This window comes from Primulina tabacum, chromosome 7, assembly GCF_025594145.1.
Source record: "Primulina tabacum isolate GXHZ01 chromosome 7, ASM2559414v2, whole genome shotgun sequence".
NCBI classification, from domain to species: domain Eukaryota; kingdom Viridiplantae; phylum Streptophyta; class Magnoliopsida; order Lamiales; family Gesneriaceae; genus Primulina; species Primulina tabacum.
Window position 1 is genome coordinate 32,657,274 of NC_134556.1, and position 19,719 is coordinate 32,676,992.

The 19,719-nt window shown below is 34.1% G+C and overlaps 2 protein-coding genes and 1 pseudogene across 2 annotated transcripts; 2 read left to right on the forward strand and 1 right to left on the reverse strand.

Moving 5' to 3' along the window:
• The first annotated feature begins 4,324 nt into the window (after positions 1–4,324).
• Positions 4,325–6,683, forward strand: LOC142550690 (uncharacterized). The gene is made up of 3 exons (XM_075659766.1): positions 4,325–4,553; positions 4,609–5,676; positions 6,202–6,683. The coding sequence occupies exons 1-3, from the start codon at positions 4,325–4,327 to the stop codon at positions 6,681–6,683; spliced, it is 1,779 nt and encodes a 592-aa protein (XP_075515881.1).
• Positions 6,684–11,186: 4,503 nt separating this feature from the next.
• Positions 11,187–11,662, forward strand: LOC142550873 (uncharacterized; annotated as a pseudogene).
• Positions 11,663–14,538: 2,876 nt separating this feature from the next.
• Positions 14,539–16,292, reverse strand: LOC142551308 (uncharacterized). Its single transcript, XM_075660475.1, has 3 exons — positions 16,083–16,292; positions 15,576–15,691; positions 14,539–15,046 (listed from the first exon to the last, which is right to left on the reverse strand). The coding sequence occupies exons 1-3, from the start codon at positions 16,185–16,187 to the stop codon at positions 14,725–14,727; spliced, it is 543 nt and encodes a 180-aa protein (XP_075516590.1). The 5' UTR covers positions 16,188–16,292; the 3' UTR covers positions 14,539–14,724.
• Between the last annotated feature and the right edge of the window lie 3,427 nt (positions 16,293–19,719).

The following is a 19,719-nucleotide window of genomic DNA, read 5'->3' on the forward strand; positions in this document are numbered from 1 at the left end:
GGGATGTAATCGAGCCGAGCCGAGCCGAGCCGAACCGAACTCTTGAATGTTTGAGCTTGGCTTGTTTATAATCGAGCCGAGCTCGAGCTTTATTTAACAAATATATTCATGGCTCACGAGTTTATTCAAACTTTTATCGAACCTAAACGAGCTCAATAAATATGAATTGTACATTTAAATATTCATTAAAAAATAAATTATACATTTAGAAAAAAAAATATAATATTCTTATTAAAATTTGTCAATTTATTATAATAAATAAATTTAATAGATTTTTCTATATACTTCATAATTAATGTGTTAAATCAATAAATTAAATATCAAAACTATTATTTTTCATCTAAGATATTACTTATGAATTTACTAACGAACATGCTCACGAGCCGAATATTGTAGAGCTTGAATTTGGTTCGTTTAACTTAACGAGTCTAATTAAACGAGCTTTTATCGAATCGAGCTTCGAATAGCTCACGAACGGTTTGGTTCATTTATATCCCTACCAACTGCCATTTTCCTTGCCCTCGTTTTTCCACCAGACTGAACACCTATCTCGACGCCCTTCAAAAACATGGCAATGAAAGGAAACAAAAGACGATTATAAAACTCACTTAAAAACAAGAATAATTATGAAATTATTTTAAAGTTGGAACGTCGATTATGTAAAGACTTGCATAGAATCACCTGTTCTCAATCAAGATTCAACAATGAGGTATAAAGTTGGTGTCTATACCTACTTCAAGAATGCCTTAGAGACCTCGACGTAGCTCACATTATATTCTTACAAAAGATACAATATAATTTTATGTTTAGTCTGGATTAATGAATTTGAATTGAAAAGGGGTGTTAAATATTTTTTTTTGTATTTTGGATGAATTTGATTTGGGGAAAGATCCGAGAGTTGCATAAATTGATATGCAGTTAATTCGAAATACATTTACATTTTATCTATCTAACCAAGAAAAGAATTTAAAATCAGTGTCTCAAAGCCAACTTTAGATCTTTTAATTTTTAGTCTTTACAACCGTTGATGAGCAAGTCGCCGTCGTTCCAAACCTATGTATATTTTCTAGAGAGCAAGTTCTTATTTTGTAAACATTTGATATTTATTTATTTTATAATTTTAGTAAATTGTTAATTTGTAATATGAATAGCATGTAAGTGACACAAGGACTTTTAGAAAATAAAAAAATTATGTTATATATTTAAATTAGTACTTATGTATTATATCTATTTATATGAAAACACGAATAAATTTTGTTGGGTTGTACGGTGCGTGTCAGATACAATAGCAAGTGGGATGGGTTCTTCTCTCCACCGCAACACACACCTGCAGGTTACAGTTTCGGTGTGTCTCCTTCTTCCCTCTTCGTTTTCCTTTTGCCTTCCTTCGTTTTGGAGCCTTGGTTTTCGGCCTCCCACTCTTGCACCGAGCAAAGTCCACCAAAAAAGGTTTGCATGGTGTGTTCTCTTCATCTTTTGCTTTCCGCCGTAGCCCACAAGCCAGCTCTCTTCCGCTCTTTCTCCGTTTTTCCTGAATTGAAAGTGCTGATTCTGCTTTCTCTAGATTTCTCCGCTTGCTGCCAGGTACTTTTTCTTTTCTTTTCTCGGTAATCTTTGAATTGTTTTGTAGATAGATAGCTTTTTCGATAGTTGCATACAAGCACATTTGCTGCTTCGTGTTCATGATTTGTTGCTGATTAATGTTTCTTTTACAGCTGTGGAGTTGTGTAACATTTTTTTACCGTAACATGGTTCTTCAATAACATCACAAATTATTTTTTTTTAAAAAAGTAATCAAGTCATGTGTGCTTCCAAAACAGATAAAACATATGGTTTTAAATTTTTTCGCTACCATCTAATTATCAACAAATAAATTTGCAGCTTTTGACCGCATTGTATCGATCACAAATATATATTTTTTTTAAATAATTAAATTAAATTTTTTTTAAATTTTTTTAATCACAGAAAATAAACAAGGGAAGTGTGATTTTTTTAAACAAAAAATAAGGGAAGTCACGCTTAATCGGTAGGCGTGACTTCCCTTTTTTTAAACAAATTATTATTTTTCAAAGGGAAGTGGTAGGCGTAACTTCTCTTTTTTTAAAATACAAATTATTATATTTTTTCAAATAGAAGTCACGCCCTTTTTTGTGAAAAAACAATAACGCTAATTTTTTTTTTAACAATAATGCAAATTAATAATAGAAGTGTGCAAGGAGGTCATGCCCTTTTTTTTTTTAAACAATAACGCTTACTTTCAAATAGAAGTCACGCCCTTTTTTGTTTAACAATAATGCAAATTTTTTTTAACAATAATGCAAACAATAACGTTAATTTTTTTTATTAAAAAAACAATAAGGAAAATTGCTTCTTTACAAAAAATAGTAATTACTAAAAAATCACGTAATTATTAAAATTGAAAAAAAATTAAATAACACTACAAAATTAGTCTAACATAAATAATAATTTCGTTTAAAATTTTAATAATTAAAATAATAATTTTGTAAGTATACATACCTTAATATAAGTTGTCCAAATAAAAAGAACCTGCAAAAACAAAAAAAAAAACATGTGCTGAGTCCTCGTCTTTTGAAAAATATGCAAAAGGTAAAAAAATAAATTGAAACATATACAAAAACTTACTGATGAAAAAATGAGAAGAGTGAATGAAAAATATGAAACAAGTGAATGAAAGGAGAGAATCAAGTGTTCAACTTATAGAAGAAAATTTATAATATTATAATAAATTCGAAATTATTAAAAATATAGTGTCACAGCTTTTAACATGTGTTGTGTTGAGTTCGCAGCAAATATAATGTGCCGCAGCTTTTAACATTTGCTGAGTCGTCTTTTGCATCACAAAAGCACGTCACTTTTTTTTTAAAAAAATTCAAGGCAAATCACGCCTCTTGAAGAGGCGTGACTTGCTTTTTTTAAACAAAAATTTAAGGCAAGAGGCGTGACTTGCTTTTTTTTAAAAAAAAATTAAAGGCAAGTCACGCCTCTTCAAGAGGCGTGAGAATAAAAGGAAGAAAAGCGTACAGAGAAGCAGCCGACACAGGAAGAAAGAAGCGCAGAAGACCGCGGAAGAGAGGAGAACAGAAGCTACTGTGAAGTAGTATCACCGCGGAAGAAGAACATAATGGAGGAAGAGTGAAGGGCAGAAGCAAGAGGAATTCCGCACACACACTACAAATCATTGAGAATTCTTTTCCTTCTTTCTTAACTATGTTTTCTTCATTGAATTTAAACACTGATTTTGACTTTTATTTTAAGTTTATGGAGTAGATTTTTATAAACTAAGGCCACGATAGGACCGATACAGATTATTTTTATGTTTTGAGTTTGATTCAATTTTATTATTTATTTTTATTCATTGATTGATGTCGTTTATCACGTGTTCTTTTAATTTGGCCAAATAAATTGAATATTTGTTGGTTAATCTAAAACCGGAAGGCGATAGATTAATATTTGCTTCACACATCAATCGACACATGGTTAAATTGACTAGAAATAGTATTCGATTTCAGTGTGCGACTTTATGTTGAAAAACTGGAATTCACAGCGATCTAATGCGGTTGAATCTAATTAAATTCAGTTAGAAATAATTGGACTGTTAGATTTAATTAGGTTTATTAATTCGAGGAATCGTTTAATAAATAATTTTGGGAATTCCGTTGTGAATTAAATAATTAATTTAATGAATATGAATTTGACACGTAGATTATAAGTTGTCTCGGTACCGTTGTGCGCCTTAGTCGTTTTTAAATAATTTGAATTTTGGTCTAATTTAATAATTTGGATTTTTTTGCTTTAGTTAATTTATTTAAATTGTTTAATTTAGTTTTGATTAATCTATATCCCATCATTTGAACTTTATTAGCCTAAATTAGGAAAAATAATTCATATTCTAGTAATTAAACATCGATCTGTGTAGGTACGATACCTGGACTCATCTCCAAATACTATGACTTGACCTAGTCGGCTTGCTAGATTTATTCACAACCGAAATTGTCGGTCAAGTTTTTGGCACCGTTGCCGGGGATTGAATTGTTTAATATTAGGATTTATTATTTTCTTGAGATTAGATTTTTATTTAATTTTGTTGATTTTTATTTGTACGTTTAAAGTTTGTTTATTTTCAGGAATTATCTTACTGTGCATGAGCCGTGCTAGAGGAGACACAGAATTGGAGTCATTTGATCCAGAGATTGAGAATACTTTTCGACGGAGACGTAGAGCATAAAGGGAGAAATCCTCAGACTTTGACGTGGAAGAACAATTAAAACAAGAGGAGAAAGTTGAAACAGCAGGGATGGAAGTAATGGACAACGAGGAAGATGATCGCACTGTCTATGATCTTACTAGACAAACTACTGGAGGTTATGGTTCAAGCATTACTCGTCCTACTGTGGAAGCAAATAATTTTGAGTTGAAGCCATCCATCATTCAAATGATACAGTATCAAGTGAGATTTGGAGGATCGCAGACCGAGGATCCTAATGCACATCTGGAGGGATTTCTATCTATCTGTGACAATCAAATTCAATGGAGTGAGCACTGATGCCGTAAGATTGAGACTATTCCCTTTCTCTTTGCATGGTGAAGCAGCAGAATGGCTTAGAGATCTACCAGCTGGCTCTATTACTACATGGAATGGTTTGGTGAAAATGTTCATGAATCAATATTTTCCACCCACCAAGCTAGCACAATTGCGTATGGATATTTCATCTTTTCGCCAGAAGGATGGGGAGACATTACATACAGCTTGGGGAAGATTTAGAAAGATGTTGAGGAGGTGTCCTCAACATGGTTTCTCTTCATCTGAACAAGTTCAGATTCTCTATAATGGAGTTGATCCTTCCGTGCGTTCCATGCTAGATGCGGCAGCCAATGGTAGCTTATACAGGAAGACTCCACGAGTTGCACTTGAAATAATTTCAAATATGGCTGAAAATAGTGCGGGTTGGCCAGATATTAAACGAGAAAAGAAGGCTGGAGTTCTTGAAATGGACGTGTTGAATGCACTTACTGCTAAGATTGATGGGTTGGCCCATCAATTCTCTCAGCTGAAATCAAATCAAGCAAATCAGGTCCAAGGAATATTCATCGAGGAACAACCCATTTTTGATGAAGAAGCAGTGAATTTTGTGGGGAATCAATGGAGACAACAATCAAATCCATACAGTTCCACATACAATCCAGGATGGAAGCATCACCCTAATTTGTCTTGGAAGAATACGGAGAATTCCCTTAATCCAACACATATTCTTTCACTGCCTATTCCTCAACAAGTGAGACAACAAGGATTATTGGTACCTGCAGCACCTCCAGGATTCAAACAAGAAGATCAAATACCAATTTATGAGGATTTTATGATGAAACATGTTGTGGGAATGGAGACGAGGCTGCAGAATCATGATGCTATCTTACGAAGGTTGGATGCTCAAATGGGTCAAATAGCCAATCAATTAGCAAATCGACCCCTTGGAACACTACCAAGTGATACTGAGAAAAATCCGAAAGGAGTGAATGCAGTGAGTACAGTGATCAAGGCCGAGGAAGAGGAACCAAAGAGGCAGAATTCTACAGATATGGAGGCAAAGAATGATGGAGGAATGAAACCAAAAATGAAAGATGCTAAGGAACAGAACACTCAGACTACACGGAAGACAGGTAAGAAAGGTAAGGAATTTGATTCTAATGATAATATTGATATTAATACACTTCATTTTCCTCAAAGAGCAAGGCAACTACAATTGGATCAACAATTTTTGAAATTTCTTGAAGTTTTTAAGAAATTGCACATAAATATTCCTTTTGTAGAGGCTTTGGCTCAAATGCCTTCTTATGCTAAATTCTTGAAAGATATTTTGACTAAAAAGAGGAAACTTGTTGATTTTGAAACTGTTACGCTTTCTGAGGAGTGTTCAGCTATTTTGCAAAATAAATTACCTCCAAAGCTTAAGGATCCAGGTAGTTTCTCCATTCCTTGCACTATAGGAAATTCTAATTTTAACAAGGCATTGTGTGATCTTGGTGCTAGCATAAATCTTATGCCTTATTCTTGTTTTGAAAAATTGAGGATTGGAGAAGTTAAACCAACCACTATTTCCCTTCAACTTGCTGATAGATCTATTAAATATCCTAGAGGGGTTATAGAGGATGTTTTGGTTAAGGTTGATAAATTTATATTTCCAGTTGACTTTGTTGTACTAGACATGGAGGAGGATCGTGAGATCCCCTTAATTTTAGATCGTCCTTTCTTAGCTACTGGAAGAGCTCTCATAGACGTGCAAAAAGGTGAGTTAGTTTTGAGGTTGAATGATGAGAAGGTAACTTTTAATGTTTTTCGTAGTATGAAATATCCTGGATCTTCTGATTGTTATAGGATAGATGCTATTGATGATATTGTTGAGTGTAGTGTGCAGGATACTTTTATTGAAGACCCACTGGAGATGCTTTTGGTGAACACAAAGTCCACGGAATCAGACAGAGAAGAGGTGGAGGAATGTATGAACTTCTTGGAGGGATCAAAGCCATTGCCAAGATCTGTGAATTCGAAGATTGGGGAGCTTGGACATATTCCAAAATCACTTAAACCATCCATAGAAGAACCCCAATTTCTCGAACTCAAACCACTTCCTCCTCATTTAAAATATTTATTTTTGAAGGAAGAATAATTCTTCGAGGAATTCCTATGCGAAGATGAGGCATAAGAGAAGTTGAAGGATGTAGAAGAACACAAGTCGAAGGATTTGAACTCGTATATGGTCTTAACATATATTCCACCAGCAGATTATTTATTTCCATCAACGCAAACTCAAGAATATTACATCCTCTACGAGCTTTATCATGGATTGGATTGTTCTTCCCCTAATAATCAATTTTTGCTGAGTGTTGTTGGAGCGACGAGCTTACAATGTCAATATCATGCCAAGCTTGAGGGCACACATAATCAAGACTCATATGTAATATCGTATGATACTTACTATGGGCGGAAGCCGCTATTTGAAGGCTGCTTCTCCATAGTCTAGCTATAGACAAGAAATTTAGCGCTTGCTGGGAGGCAACCCAGTGATTTATTTTATTTCGTTTCATTTTATTTTTTTTTATCTTTTCAGTCTATTGGGTTAATCCTCTATGATTTGGCGAAAATACGGAGGAGAATGAATTAGGGATGATTTAGGCGATCTTTGGACCGTTTGAGCATTTCGAGCCTACCCAATGCATCATTCATATCCCTAGTATTCCCTTTTGAGCCTAATAAATCGAATGGAGTGTGTCAAAGACATACAGTTAGCCCCCATTCGTATTCCTTCAAAATCCCACATCAACTACTCAATTTTAGCTCATACACTATTCCTCTACCTTAATTTTGAGAGAAATAAACTCTTTAGCGCTTTAAAATTTTCAATAACTCTCGTGTGCTGATTGATAAGAAAAATTGGAGGAGTTTGAAAAAAAAATCATGAAGAATGAGAAAGGAGTTGATGAAAAGATATATATAATTATAAAAAAAAGAAAGAGGATTGAACGTTGTATGATGTGGTGATTGAAAAACCTAAAAATGAATGTTGTTGAAGATCGAAAAAAAATTTGGGGGAATATGAATGAAAGTACAAGGAAGATGAAAAAATTAGGTGGATGAATGATGAAATTCCATAAGGGAAGGAAGATAAGAGATGAAGGAGTGCGCTGTATGATTAAATTGTTTATTTTCTCTCATTTTTGAATCTCCCTACCTTTATTGTAGCCGTGAGCCGTGGCCTAACGTTATAAGCTTAAAAAGACCTATTGACCGGATCATATTCCTCCAACATTTAGTGGAGAAAGATATGAAAGATAAGCTTATGAAGAGTTTCTTTATATATAAAAAAAAATTCAGAAAATATGAGCACTCCTTGACCTAAAACACCTTTGAGGAATATGAGTTTTGACTTCCACACTACACACGTCTCATTATCTTGATCTTTTCTAGCGAATGCTTGAATTTTGAAGTTGCAACGAATGTAAATTTTATGATTTTCAAAGTGTGGCCTTTTGATTGAGTGTGACGAAATTTGGATTGTTGAAAAGTGTTGATTGTATCAATTGTGTGGTGAATCATTGAATATTCCTTCATAATATTTTTATTCTTTTGATTTGTTCGAGGACGAACAAAGACTAAGTGTGGGGGATTGATAAGGCCAAATCTTGTAAAGATTTTAGGGATTTGATTTAATAATATTTGTCATTATCTAATATTTTTATCCCTAATTATGTGATTATTTGAATTAATAATTATAGATTTAAATAAAAGATTAAAAATGATTAAATTTGGAAATAAAATAAATTTACAAGACTTCAAAGGAAATAAAATATTTTTATTTTATTATCTTGATATTATTGCAGTTCTTGATAAAGATGGAGTCTAATATTTGAAAATAAAATCTACAATCTTATTATCTACAAGGTTTAAGTTGAGACGTGCTTAAAAAGAATACAAGGAGAGGCCCATTTAGAAGAATAAAAGGAAGAAAAGCGTACAGAGAAGCAGCCGACACAGGAAGAAAGAAGCGCAGAAGACCGCGGAAGAGAGGAGAACAGAAGCTACTGTGAAGTAGTATCACCGCGGAAGAAGAACATAAGGGAGGAAGAGTAAAGGGCAGAAGCAAGAGGAATTCCGCACACACACTACAAATCATTGAGAATTCTTTTCCTTCTTTCTTAACTATGTTTTCTTCATTGAATTTAAACACTGATTTTGACTTTTATTTTAAGTTTATGGAGTAGATTTTTATAGACTAAGGCCATGATAGGGCCGATACAGATTATTTTTATGTTTTGAGTTTGATTCAATTTTATTATTTATTTTTATTCATTGATTGATGTCGTTTATCACGTGTTCTTTTAATATGACCAATTAAATTGAATATTTGTTGTTAATCTAAAACCGGAAGGCGATAGATTAATATTTGCTTCACACATCAATAAACACATGGTTAAATTGACTAGAAATATTATTCGATTTAAGTGTGCGACTTTAGGTTGAAAAACTGGAATTTCACAAATCTAATTAAATTCAGTTAGGAATAATTGGACTGTTAGATTTAATTAGGTTTATTAATTCGAGGAATCGTTTAATAAATAATTTTGGGAATTCCGTCGTGAATTAAATAATTAATTTAATGAATATGAATTTGACACGTAGATTATAAGTTGTCTCGGTACCGTTGTGCGCCTTAGTCGTTTTTAAATAATTTGAATTTTGGTCTAATTTAATAATTTGGATTTTTTTGTTTTAGTTAATTTATTTAAATTGTTTAATTTAGTTTTGATTAATCTATCTCCCATCATTTGAACTTTATAGCCTAAATTAGGAAAAATAATTCATATTCTATTAATTAAACATCGATCTCTGTGGGTACGATACCTGGACTCATCTCCAAATACTATTACTTGACCTAGTCCGCTTGCTAGATTTATTCCCAACCGAAATCGTCGGTCAACGGCAAACATTATCAATACAACTATCTATTTCAGAAAAAAGCGAACTAATAAGAAGATTTTACTCCAACCCAGTACAGGCCGTCATTTTACAAAGAGTACTTAGGATGGAATAAAAGCTTTCGCTCCTGCTAGACTACGTAGATGGCGTTGAAACATAACTAAATACCAACGAGCTCCACTAAAACCAGTATGTACATTAAATGAATTATAAAACAGTTATCTTATAGCATCGAAAATGTTTAGTTGTAAAGCATATGTGTAAACTTATTAAAAATTTTAGATTATGCTTTATCAAACCTATGTATATAGAAACTACTTTCCATTTCTTATATTTGTGTATTTACATTTTATTTTCTTTACACTACATCAATTGCCTCTTTGTGAATTTCTCTTGCTTATATGCTACTGAACTTTTCTTTCTTCTTACTACGAGCTCCAAAAAAATTTTATTCATATAATTTAATTTCTTTTATTAATATCTCATTGTAGTAATCTATCTGGTTATCTTACAAATTAAATTAACTCTCATGTTTAAATATATTAAAATTAAGGTTACAAAATTTATAAATATGTCAACTAAATTCTTAAATAAAAAAAAGTTTATATTTGTCGAGATCATGTCTACATTAACATATTTTCAAATTTTTTTTATTAAACTAAGGTTTTAAGTGTTTTTATTGATTGTTCAAGATCATATCACAGTTAATATTTAGGTAAAAGTACTAAATTCATTAATCTACCACTGACAATAATGTTGTTAGGTGTGAAAACCTTAAAGTCGCTATCATGAATTAAACATGGATACTCTATTTTCAAATCTATAATATGCTATTTGCGGAATATATATATGACTAGATTTTAAGATAAGCATACATTGTATGTCCAATTAAGACATGTTAAACTTCTTCCGCTTTTGTCCTTGCTCAATCATTTTCCTAACTATTTTCACTTTATAAATTCTTTCTAATTTCGCGTTTTTTATTTTCTTACGCGCAATTCCATCGTGAATTAATGATCGTACAAATAGAAATATAAAAGGAAAAAAATCATTGTAATCATAATATATATGGCTTTAACCGAAAAATAATAATACTCAAGGCATTCGTTTTGGTTATCTAATCAGTTTTTATATAAGAGCAACAAATATTTTATACATTACAACATGCACGTACATTTTTACCAAGATTAAAATGTCAAAGTTTACAAACTCTTAAATTTATAAATTTCTACATATAACATATCAGCTTGTAACCAAACATGTCACACATAAATAAACCAATTATTTACCTCAATGCTTTAATATATGACAACATTCAATTCACTTTTCTCATATTTAACATTGACATAAGTTATCTTCCAATTTTTTTCCTTTAAAATTTATACTTGACACGATTATTTTTTATTAATATCTTAAAAACTTGAAGTGTTTATTGTTAGTTATATCATTTATTTACAAAAAATCGCTAATTGTTTTTTATTCGTATTTAATTATTTTACGAAAAAATAACTAATTGTTTTTTATTCATATTTAATTATTTATTACATGTTAACAAAAAAATAAATTGTTAAATAAAATCTACTCAAATATGAACACATGTTTAGTTCTTCTTGAAAAAAATATAAATAATACACCTCAAAAAATTGAGGTGTCCGTACCTAGTATATATATAACATTTACAACTTCCCCAATTTTATACGAGGAATGTCAATTGAGTCGAATTGGGTTGAAATAATATTGTGAATCAAGTTCAAGGAAACAGTATAGTAAACTGAGCTGAGGTAGATACGAGACACCCCAAATCCCAATCAATCTTCAAGAATGTCGGAGGCATACGAGAGGGTTCGGCCGGAAGGCTGGCCTTCAAAGGCGGCGAACTTGCCACCCGAGACAAAGCCATAGACAAGAAGAAAAAGAAGAAGAACAACAAGAAGAGCCTGCTCGAAGATTTAGTACCGGAGGAGGACCCGAGTTTGAGTGTCGTGGATCCAAGTCCGGGTACGGGGGAGGTGTACACCATCGACGCGGCGAAGAAGATGAAGTACGATGAATAAGAAATTTGGGTACGACCCTAATGCCAAATCCAAGTCCGTTGAGGAAGCCCTCGATGATCGCGTGAAGAAGAAGGCCGACCGCTATTGTAAATAAGTGGAAATATTCTCCCTGTGATAGGTGATGTGAAATTACTTTAGGGCTTTCTGATTTTCATGAATTTAATAGGTGTTGCCCGTTTTTCATGGTTTCTTCTGGTAAAGATTGCTCTTTTTTGTTAGGGTTACAGTTGGGCTGATTGATAGTGAACATTTTCCCCGTGAAAATGTAAATTTGAGTTACTCGTGTTTGATTTCAGTTTCTTGCTGTTGAAATATTTTCCCTTATGGTTTACGTTTGCTTTACTTTTGGGACATCACTGATAATTGAGTTGCATTTCTTGTTTGATTGATTTCGACAAAAAAGAGGTGTGTTTTTGCTTGGCAATCGTAGTCTGATCTTGTATCTAGAGGATGGAAAATAAGTTGATCAAATTAAATTAAATAATTATATGAAATGGAATTTATGGGGATATAAAATGTCATGGATCCTTTTGTTATTTGTTTCAGATGTTTAGGTTTACAATGTGTTCAAGCGGACGATTGTTTATCATTTTATCTTGATACAAATTTCAGTTATGTACTTTCAATTTGTTCTTTAGCAAGCCATTCAGGACTTTTGAGAATAGATTATTAAATTTTGTGTGCTGATTTGTAACTCTGGCTTCTGGGGCTGAAATTCTCCTTATTGCTTCTTACAGGGGCGAATAAATGAGTAAAAAGTGTTTTGAGGGTGCTCAGACTGATGATCTCAAAGGCTGCAAACTCAAAGCTTGTATTTCCTTGTATGTCCTAGGGGTTGTAACCTTTAGTTTTACTTCTGAGTTATTTCTTGGAGGTTTGGTTAGTTTTATGAGGTACATCTGGTGCTGTTAGATCGAAAACTGCAGGGTTTACTTGAAGTGATTCATTTTACTGCATTGCAACTTGCAAGACACTTGTATGAAATTGGGGTCCATTGGCTACAGATTTTTATAAAGTAGAACTTATTACGCTTAATCCCTGTGGAATTTTTCAAGACTTCTTTCAATAGGGCTAACGCTTCAGGAAGTGTCTTCCAACAAAATATACTATGACTTATTGTTGCACTTTTGTTGGATTTAAATTTGATCAGACTCCCACATATACTCTTATTCTTCACATCTTTGTTCTCGTGCGCAACTGTTGCCTGTACTTATGCACGGGAAAGGCCCATTTTCATGTATCATGGAAGTTGTTCAGGGTTTCTATTTGGGGTGGGGTTTAATTATGTACGTTTGGAAATTGATATTATTTTCAATTGAAGGTTGACAACCATCTTTTCCTCGTCCTGCTCTCCCTCAATCGACTATCATAGTGTGGGATGAACTTAAAAATTACAGCACAAGTGACTGACTCAGTTATACCAATTTCATGACATTAATGTTTTGTAAAAACCTTGAGATCTGAATCCGACTCTATATTTCTATCCTTGCCCATGATCCCATCAGAACCTGTTATTGTGTGTACGATGAGTCTGAGTCTGTATACCTCAAGGATATAAACCAGACTATGCGTTACAGGATTTTTTTCCTGACTTTTATCCTTCTTGTTATGGCTTATTTTCTATTTACGAGGAAATGAATTTTTGACTAATTAAAATATCAGTGATAATATAATTTTCAAATCTCAGAGATGAGCCATGACTGTTACAAATGATTGATTAGCGTTTTTATGCATGATGCTTGTGAGTAGTATTAAAGAAAAAAGAAAATGAGGGTGCTGAGTATTGACTTCAAAAACATGTCTCAGAGATGAAAATTTTCACAGATTTGATCATCTTCATTGTTAGTGCATGAACAATGTAGGAACTGGCTACACAAAGACCTTGCCTCTATGCTTGAAAACAGAAAGACCATGAAGAGACATGTATTAACCATCAGTCCATCACTAAAAGTGTCTATAATCGTTGACAGTTCTCGATGCACTTGATCCATATTCATCCTGTCCTTTGGAAATTCAGCTGAACATGTTACCCAATTGAAGCATATGGATCGAGCATGTCTAATTGTTAGATCGATTACTCATTCCTCCATCTCGTGTTTGTCGTTCATATTGCTTCTACATGCAAAGCTGTGTTGTCCAAAATCTCCATAAGCTCTTTTTGTAATGCCAACTTTACAAATTGGTGTAGACTCAAATTCTCTTGAAATGAACTGCCTGGGGGCCTTTTCCAGTGAAAATATCCTGCAAGATGACCCCAAAACTGCAAATATCTCCCAGAAACGCCGCGCCACCTGCTCCGCCATGTCATACTCTGCAATGCATTTGATTTGAATATTTCAACTCAGCTGAGATAGTAATTTGTGCTCTCTTTATCGCCTTTTACTTCCCCTCTCTTGGTTTTTTAAATAAAGCAGACTCGACGTTGCCTCTCATTTACATGTTCTGTTCGATATCGGTTTCAGTTTCACCCAGTTCTGGAGATGCAGAACGACAAAATTATCCAACATTAGCCTCAGTGACGGCCATATCTCAGGCTCTCTCTACTTTCCTCACCAGTAGAATGCCATCAATACAAAACGTTGCATGTAATTGAACCTAACTCAAAAGTCTGATAAATATTCTTTGCAGCTATTCGAAGCTGGTTCAGTCGTTTAAACATTGAAAAGTTCCAAATATGGAAGGTTTCAGCTAACTCTATCTCTATGTGTTCCCTCATTTTGTTTGATATTTAACAGAATCTTGATCAATCCATCTGGCTAAACAGAATGGGAAAAGTGTTCCGAATTTTATCAACTATTCTATCTGCTTCACCTGATTTTTGCTCTACAGTCATAAAATCTAGCTCATAATGAATATTTCCCCTAGTTATATATAATATATATAAGTTGCAATATCAAATGTCTGTAATGACGACGACAAAATTTAAAACCTGAATACGAACACTTTTGGATCATTTTCTGGAATTCACAGGTCAAGGTCAAATGCTAAACAAAGGAACCAAAAACACAAACAAATCTCATTACTATCATAAGATACATAAGCTACAGCATGCACATAACACACAATTGTCGAACAAGAAGAGTCTACGTATTTGTTACATCGGATTTCCAATACTTTTTTGCTCGTTCACAACTACAAAACTAAGTTGGCCAGCACATATCAACAGGGATATATGCCGTTCTATTTTCCCAAATGTGGTGATAGAGATGTAGTAACATTATCAGTCATGGCTGATCCATCAGAAGACTCGTTTGCAAGTACGTGTACTCCTTCCTTGCTCACTTCGCTGAAACTTCTTTTCTTGGATGAAGAGGAAGACGAGGCAGTCTTTTTCTCTTTCTCAGGCTGGGTTTCATTGCTTGGTGGAGGAAACAATGGAGGGTCTCGACCACTTAGTTGACAAAAGATTCTTTCAACAGTTTCACTTATCTCCTTTCCCAAACCATTTTGATCCAAAATCAACTCCCATACTGATTTGGATGCCTTCTCAAGTACAGGACCTCTGCATATAATTGGCACCAACATGAGACTTTTCTAAATGATGATCTTGTTATCAATTTGAGATACCCAAGTATGAATCGTTTTTCAGCAGTAAAGTAAACCATCACATTGAAACTTGACTATCCATGATATGCAAACCCCGAGAACTAGCCAGGATGATTTTACATAAGAATTTATTAAGAAGCTGGAAGTCGTCGAATTCAAGTAAATCAAATTCCCAGAAGTGGGAGAAATTATCGGTCTTACTTCAATATTTTAATGACTTCATAGGTCCATAACCATACACTTAAATCTTCTATGAGATCGCATCATTGCCACACTGCGTCACCGATTGAATTTTAACCATGTATCCCAACACAGGGTCTAGCATAAGATTTGATATTCTCCACTAGCAGTAATCTAAACCATCATCAAAGATCTTAATCAAGTAATGGGCACTTACCACAAGCATAAGCATTAATGGCTATTTTAAAATTGTTCTATTACTCATAATCCAACATTAACGAACATGGAAACATAAGATCGCTTACTCGAGCTCTTGTCGAAGTGCATCGAATAACTCTCGTTTTGTCTGTTTTTCAGCACCAGGAGTATTGAGTACCTTACTCTGCTCCATCATTTTTATGGCATTACTCTTCAGCTCCCCCTGCGTATAAGTAGCCCACCATAAAAAATCGAACTACTTTCTACACACAAAAAAAAAACCTCGATTCCGCACTCAACAATTTAATGAGAAAATTGCTTCTATCGGTAAAATTCTGTATTTATCTTTAAAAAAAAAAAAATCCGACAATGGCCAGAAACACTTTGCTGCCAAAAAATGGGCTCCAAGTAAAATAATTTAGGTCAATTCCTCGAACATGCATCACCAAGTCGTCTATCGAACCTCGGAAAATTCAAGACCTTAGAAAAAACTTTCAAATACATTGCTTTACACGTATAACATCCAATGATTTCCATCACATAATCTATCTTAATGAAAAAAAATCATAAAACATCACACACAAATGAAAACAAGCACACGAGGAATAGCTCACGTTGGCTTTGAGCTGATTGATTATCTTGAGTCGCATTGCGTCGATTGTGCCATCGTTCATGAGAGTCTCCAGCACGTCCTCTGGGCTAATCACAGAGGATCCCATACCCTAACCAATTTGGAGATTTTGGAAAAGGAGATGACTTTCTTGTCGATTTATCAGAACTCTAGAGATGAAGACCTCATACGACGTCGTATCAGGCAGGGTATTCATGTAAAAATATATATTTTAAAAAAATCATAATAATTACAAAAAAGAACAAAATAAATCGATTTTTTAATTTAATTTATAGTCATCAATTATCAGAATATTTGCCTGTAACTAAAAGTTACTAAAATCAAAATTTTAATAGGTGTTTTTAACATGTATATTACCATCTGCGTCTCCATCAAATTCATATACATTAAAAAAATATACATTACTTTCTTCTACATTCTGAAAGCTCGTTTATCTCTAAATTTATACCACTATCATATCCCTCAAAAAGAGCTTTATTACCACTTTCAACTATGTTTAATTTTCATCTGCATACGATCAAACTCAAGTGTAGCATAAGAGTTCAAATCATCATTTTCTTCTTCTTATATTCTCTCATTTCTCTTTGAAACCCTAGTTTACATTTCCTATTGTTGATGGGAAACATTTTCTTAATTTCTCTCATCTCTTCCTAATGTGTTATGTGTTGGTCCCATGTATGGTAATTTGAGATAATAAATATGAAAATAAAGAATAAATTGGACACTAAGATTTACGTAAAAAACTCCTAAAAATTATTAGGGTAAAAACCACATGCAAGATGAAAAATTTTCACTATAATATTTTATGGTATACAACTCACTCATTGTGTTTCCAAAGAGAACACACTCTCTTAATACGGAAGAAAAAACACTCACAAATATTATAGAACTAAGCACTCAAATGCTATAGGATGAGAGAAAACTCGAAAAAGGGATGATTTCAGAATGAGGGGAGGGGAGCTCTATTTATAGAGCCTCTTGTCTGTGTGAAGACGCGTATAAAAAGCATCTTTTTCCGTCTCAATTATTTTGTCAAATTTGACAACTCGCAATTGTCAAATTTAATGCACCTCCATTATTGCCGACATTTCTCCCACTTAGAGATTTGATTGAGAATCAAACATATCTCCACACATCCTTTCAATCTTGCCATCACATGCTGCTTACGTTTCTGTTAGGCTACTCGAAGATCTACACCACTCAAACTTATTAGTGTTTACTGACTTGGTCAAAAAATCAGCTATGTTATCTTTTGTATGGATCTTCTGTATATTCATGCTTCCTTCTTCTTCTACTTCCCGAGCAAAGTGAAATTGAACTTCAATGTGCTTCGTCCAGGAATGAAAGACTGAATTCCTTTCGATGTGCAAGGCCCTCTGACTGTCACAAAACAAAGAAACATTCTATTGTTTATGCCCGATCTCCTCCAGTAACCTTTTAATCCATATTGTCTCCTTGCAAGCTTGAGTAGATGTCATGTATTCTTCTTTTGTCGTAGATAACGTCACAACTGTTTGCAGTTTTGAAACCCATTTTACTGCTCCCCTGCAAGTGTAAACACATAACCAATGGTAGATTTTCTCTTATCACGATCACCTGCATAATCTGAATCGACATAGCATCTGAGTGTAAAATCTAATCCTCCGTAACATAATGCAGCATTTGAAGTACCCTTAGTGTATCTAAAGATCCTCTTAATAGTGCTCCAATGCTTTATTCCAGAATTCGACATATACCGACTAACTGCTCCCACTGCTTGAGCAATGTCTGGTCTTGTACAGATAATAGCGAACATCAAACTTCCCACTGCCGATGCATATGGTACTCGAGACATCTCCATCCTTTATACTTCACTGCTAGGACACATATCAGATGATAACTTGAAGTTAACAGGAAGAAGGGTCGATATTGGCTTGTTATCTTGAATGTTGAAACATTGCAAAACTTTCTTCAAATAATTTTTCTGGGAAAGCCAAATCTTTCTGTTACTTCTATCTCGGTGAACTTGCATCCCTAGAATCTTGTTTGCTGGTCCCAAGTTCTTCATATCAAATTCCAAAGCCAACTGTGCCTTCAATCCTTGGACCTGATCTTTGTTGGAGCCTGCTACCAACATGTCGTCCACATACAACAACAAAATAATATAATCATCACCAGACCTCTTGAAATACGTACAAGGGTCTGCACTCAGTCTGTTGTATCCAAGGCTCATGATATAGGAATCAAATCTCTTGTACCAACACCTTGGCGCCTATTTGAGACTATACAGAGATGTTCTCTTTGCCTTTTTCTGCAAAGCCTTCTGGTTAGAGCATATAGATTTCTTTTTCAAGATTTCCATTAAGAAATGTTGTTTTCACATCTGGCTGTTCTAGATGTAGGTTAAACACCGCACACAATGTCAACACTACTCTGACTGTTGTAAGCCGAACCACATGAGAAAATATCTAATTGAAGTCAATGCCTTCTTTCTGAGCATACTCTTTTATCACCAATCTAGCACAATACCGCTCCACTTAGTTATTGCCATCACACTTGATCTTACATACCCATCTGTTTCCAATGGCTTTCCTCCCTCGTGGTAGTGTAACAAGATTCTAAGTTTTATTCTTGTTTAATGCCTCCATCTCTTCTTGCATTGTTATAATCCACAAGGATACATCTGAACTTTGAGTAGCCTCGTGGAAACTCGATGGCTCACCATCCTCTAATAATAGACAATATGCAATGTTGCTTTCAGTGACATAATCTGAAAGCCAGCATGGTGTTCTTCTGTCTCGAGTTGACTGACTCACATTGGAAACCTCAAATTCAACATGTTCTTGTTCTTCGTGCTCTGGTACTGCTTCACAAGAGATTTGACCTTCGTCCGTCTTATTTTCCACCTGAAATATAGTAGTTTCTGAATTCAATGTGCATTTGTCTATCTTTAATTTATCTTCCTCGTAGATAACATCCCCGCTGAGGACAAGCTTGTGGAGAGTAGGATCTCACAAGCGAAACACCTTAACTCCATCAGCATATCCCAAGAAGATGCATTTTCTGGATTTCGAATCCAACTTCGATTTTTCTTGCTCATTGTACATTACGTACACAGAACTTCCAAATGTATGCAAATGAGAATAATCCACCGGATTTTCGGTCCACATCTCCATTTGAGTCTTCAGGTCAATCGCCACTGAATGAAATGATTGATAATATAACTAGCGGTTTTGACTACTTCCGCCCAAAATGACTTGTCTAGACCCGCAGTCCTCAACGTAGCTCTTGTCCTATCCAAGAAGGTTTTGTTCATCCGCTTTGCCACTCCATTTTTTTGAGGTATGTAAACCATCATAAACTATCTTTTGATGCCATCATGTTGACAATATGTATCAAATTTGTCACTGGTATATTCTCCTTCATTGTCACTCCTCAAACACTTGATCTTTTTTTTAGAATCAAGTTCAACTCGCGCTTTAAAATTTTTGAAGATCTGGAAAACATCTTATTTCTTCTTGATTGGATACACCCAACATCTCCTAGAGAAATTATCAATGAACGATACAAAGTATCTCGCTCCTCCTAGAGATACATCCGGTGTTTGCCAAACATCCGAATGAATTAGCTCCAATATGCTT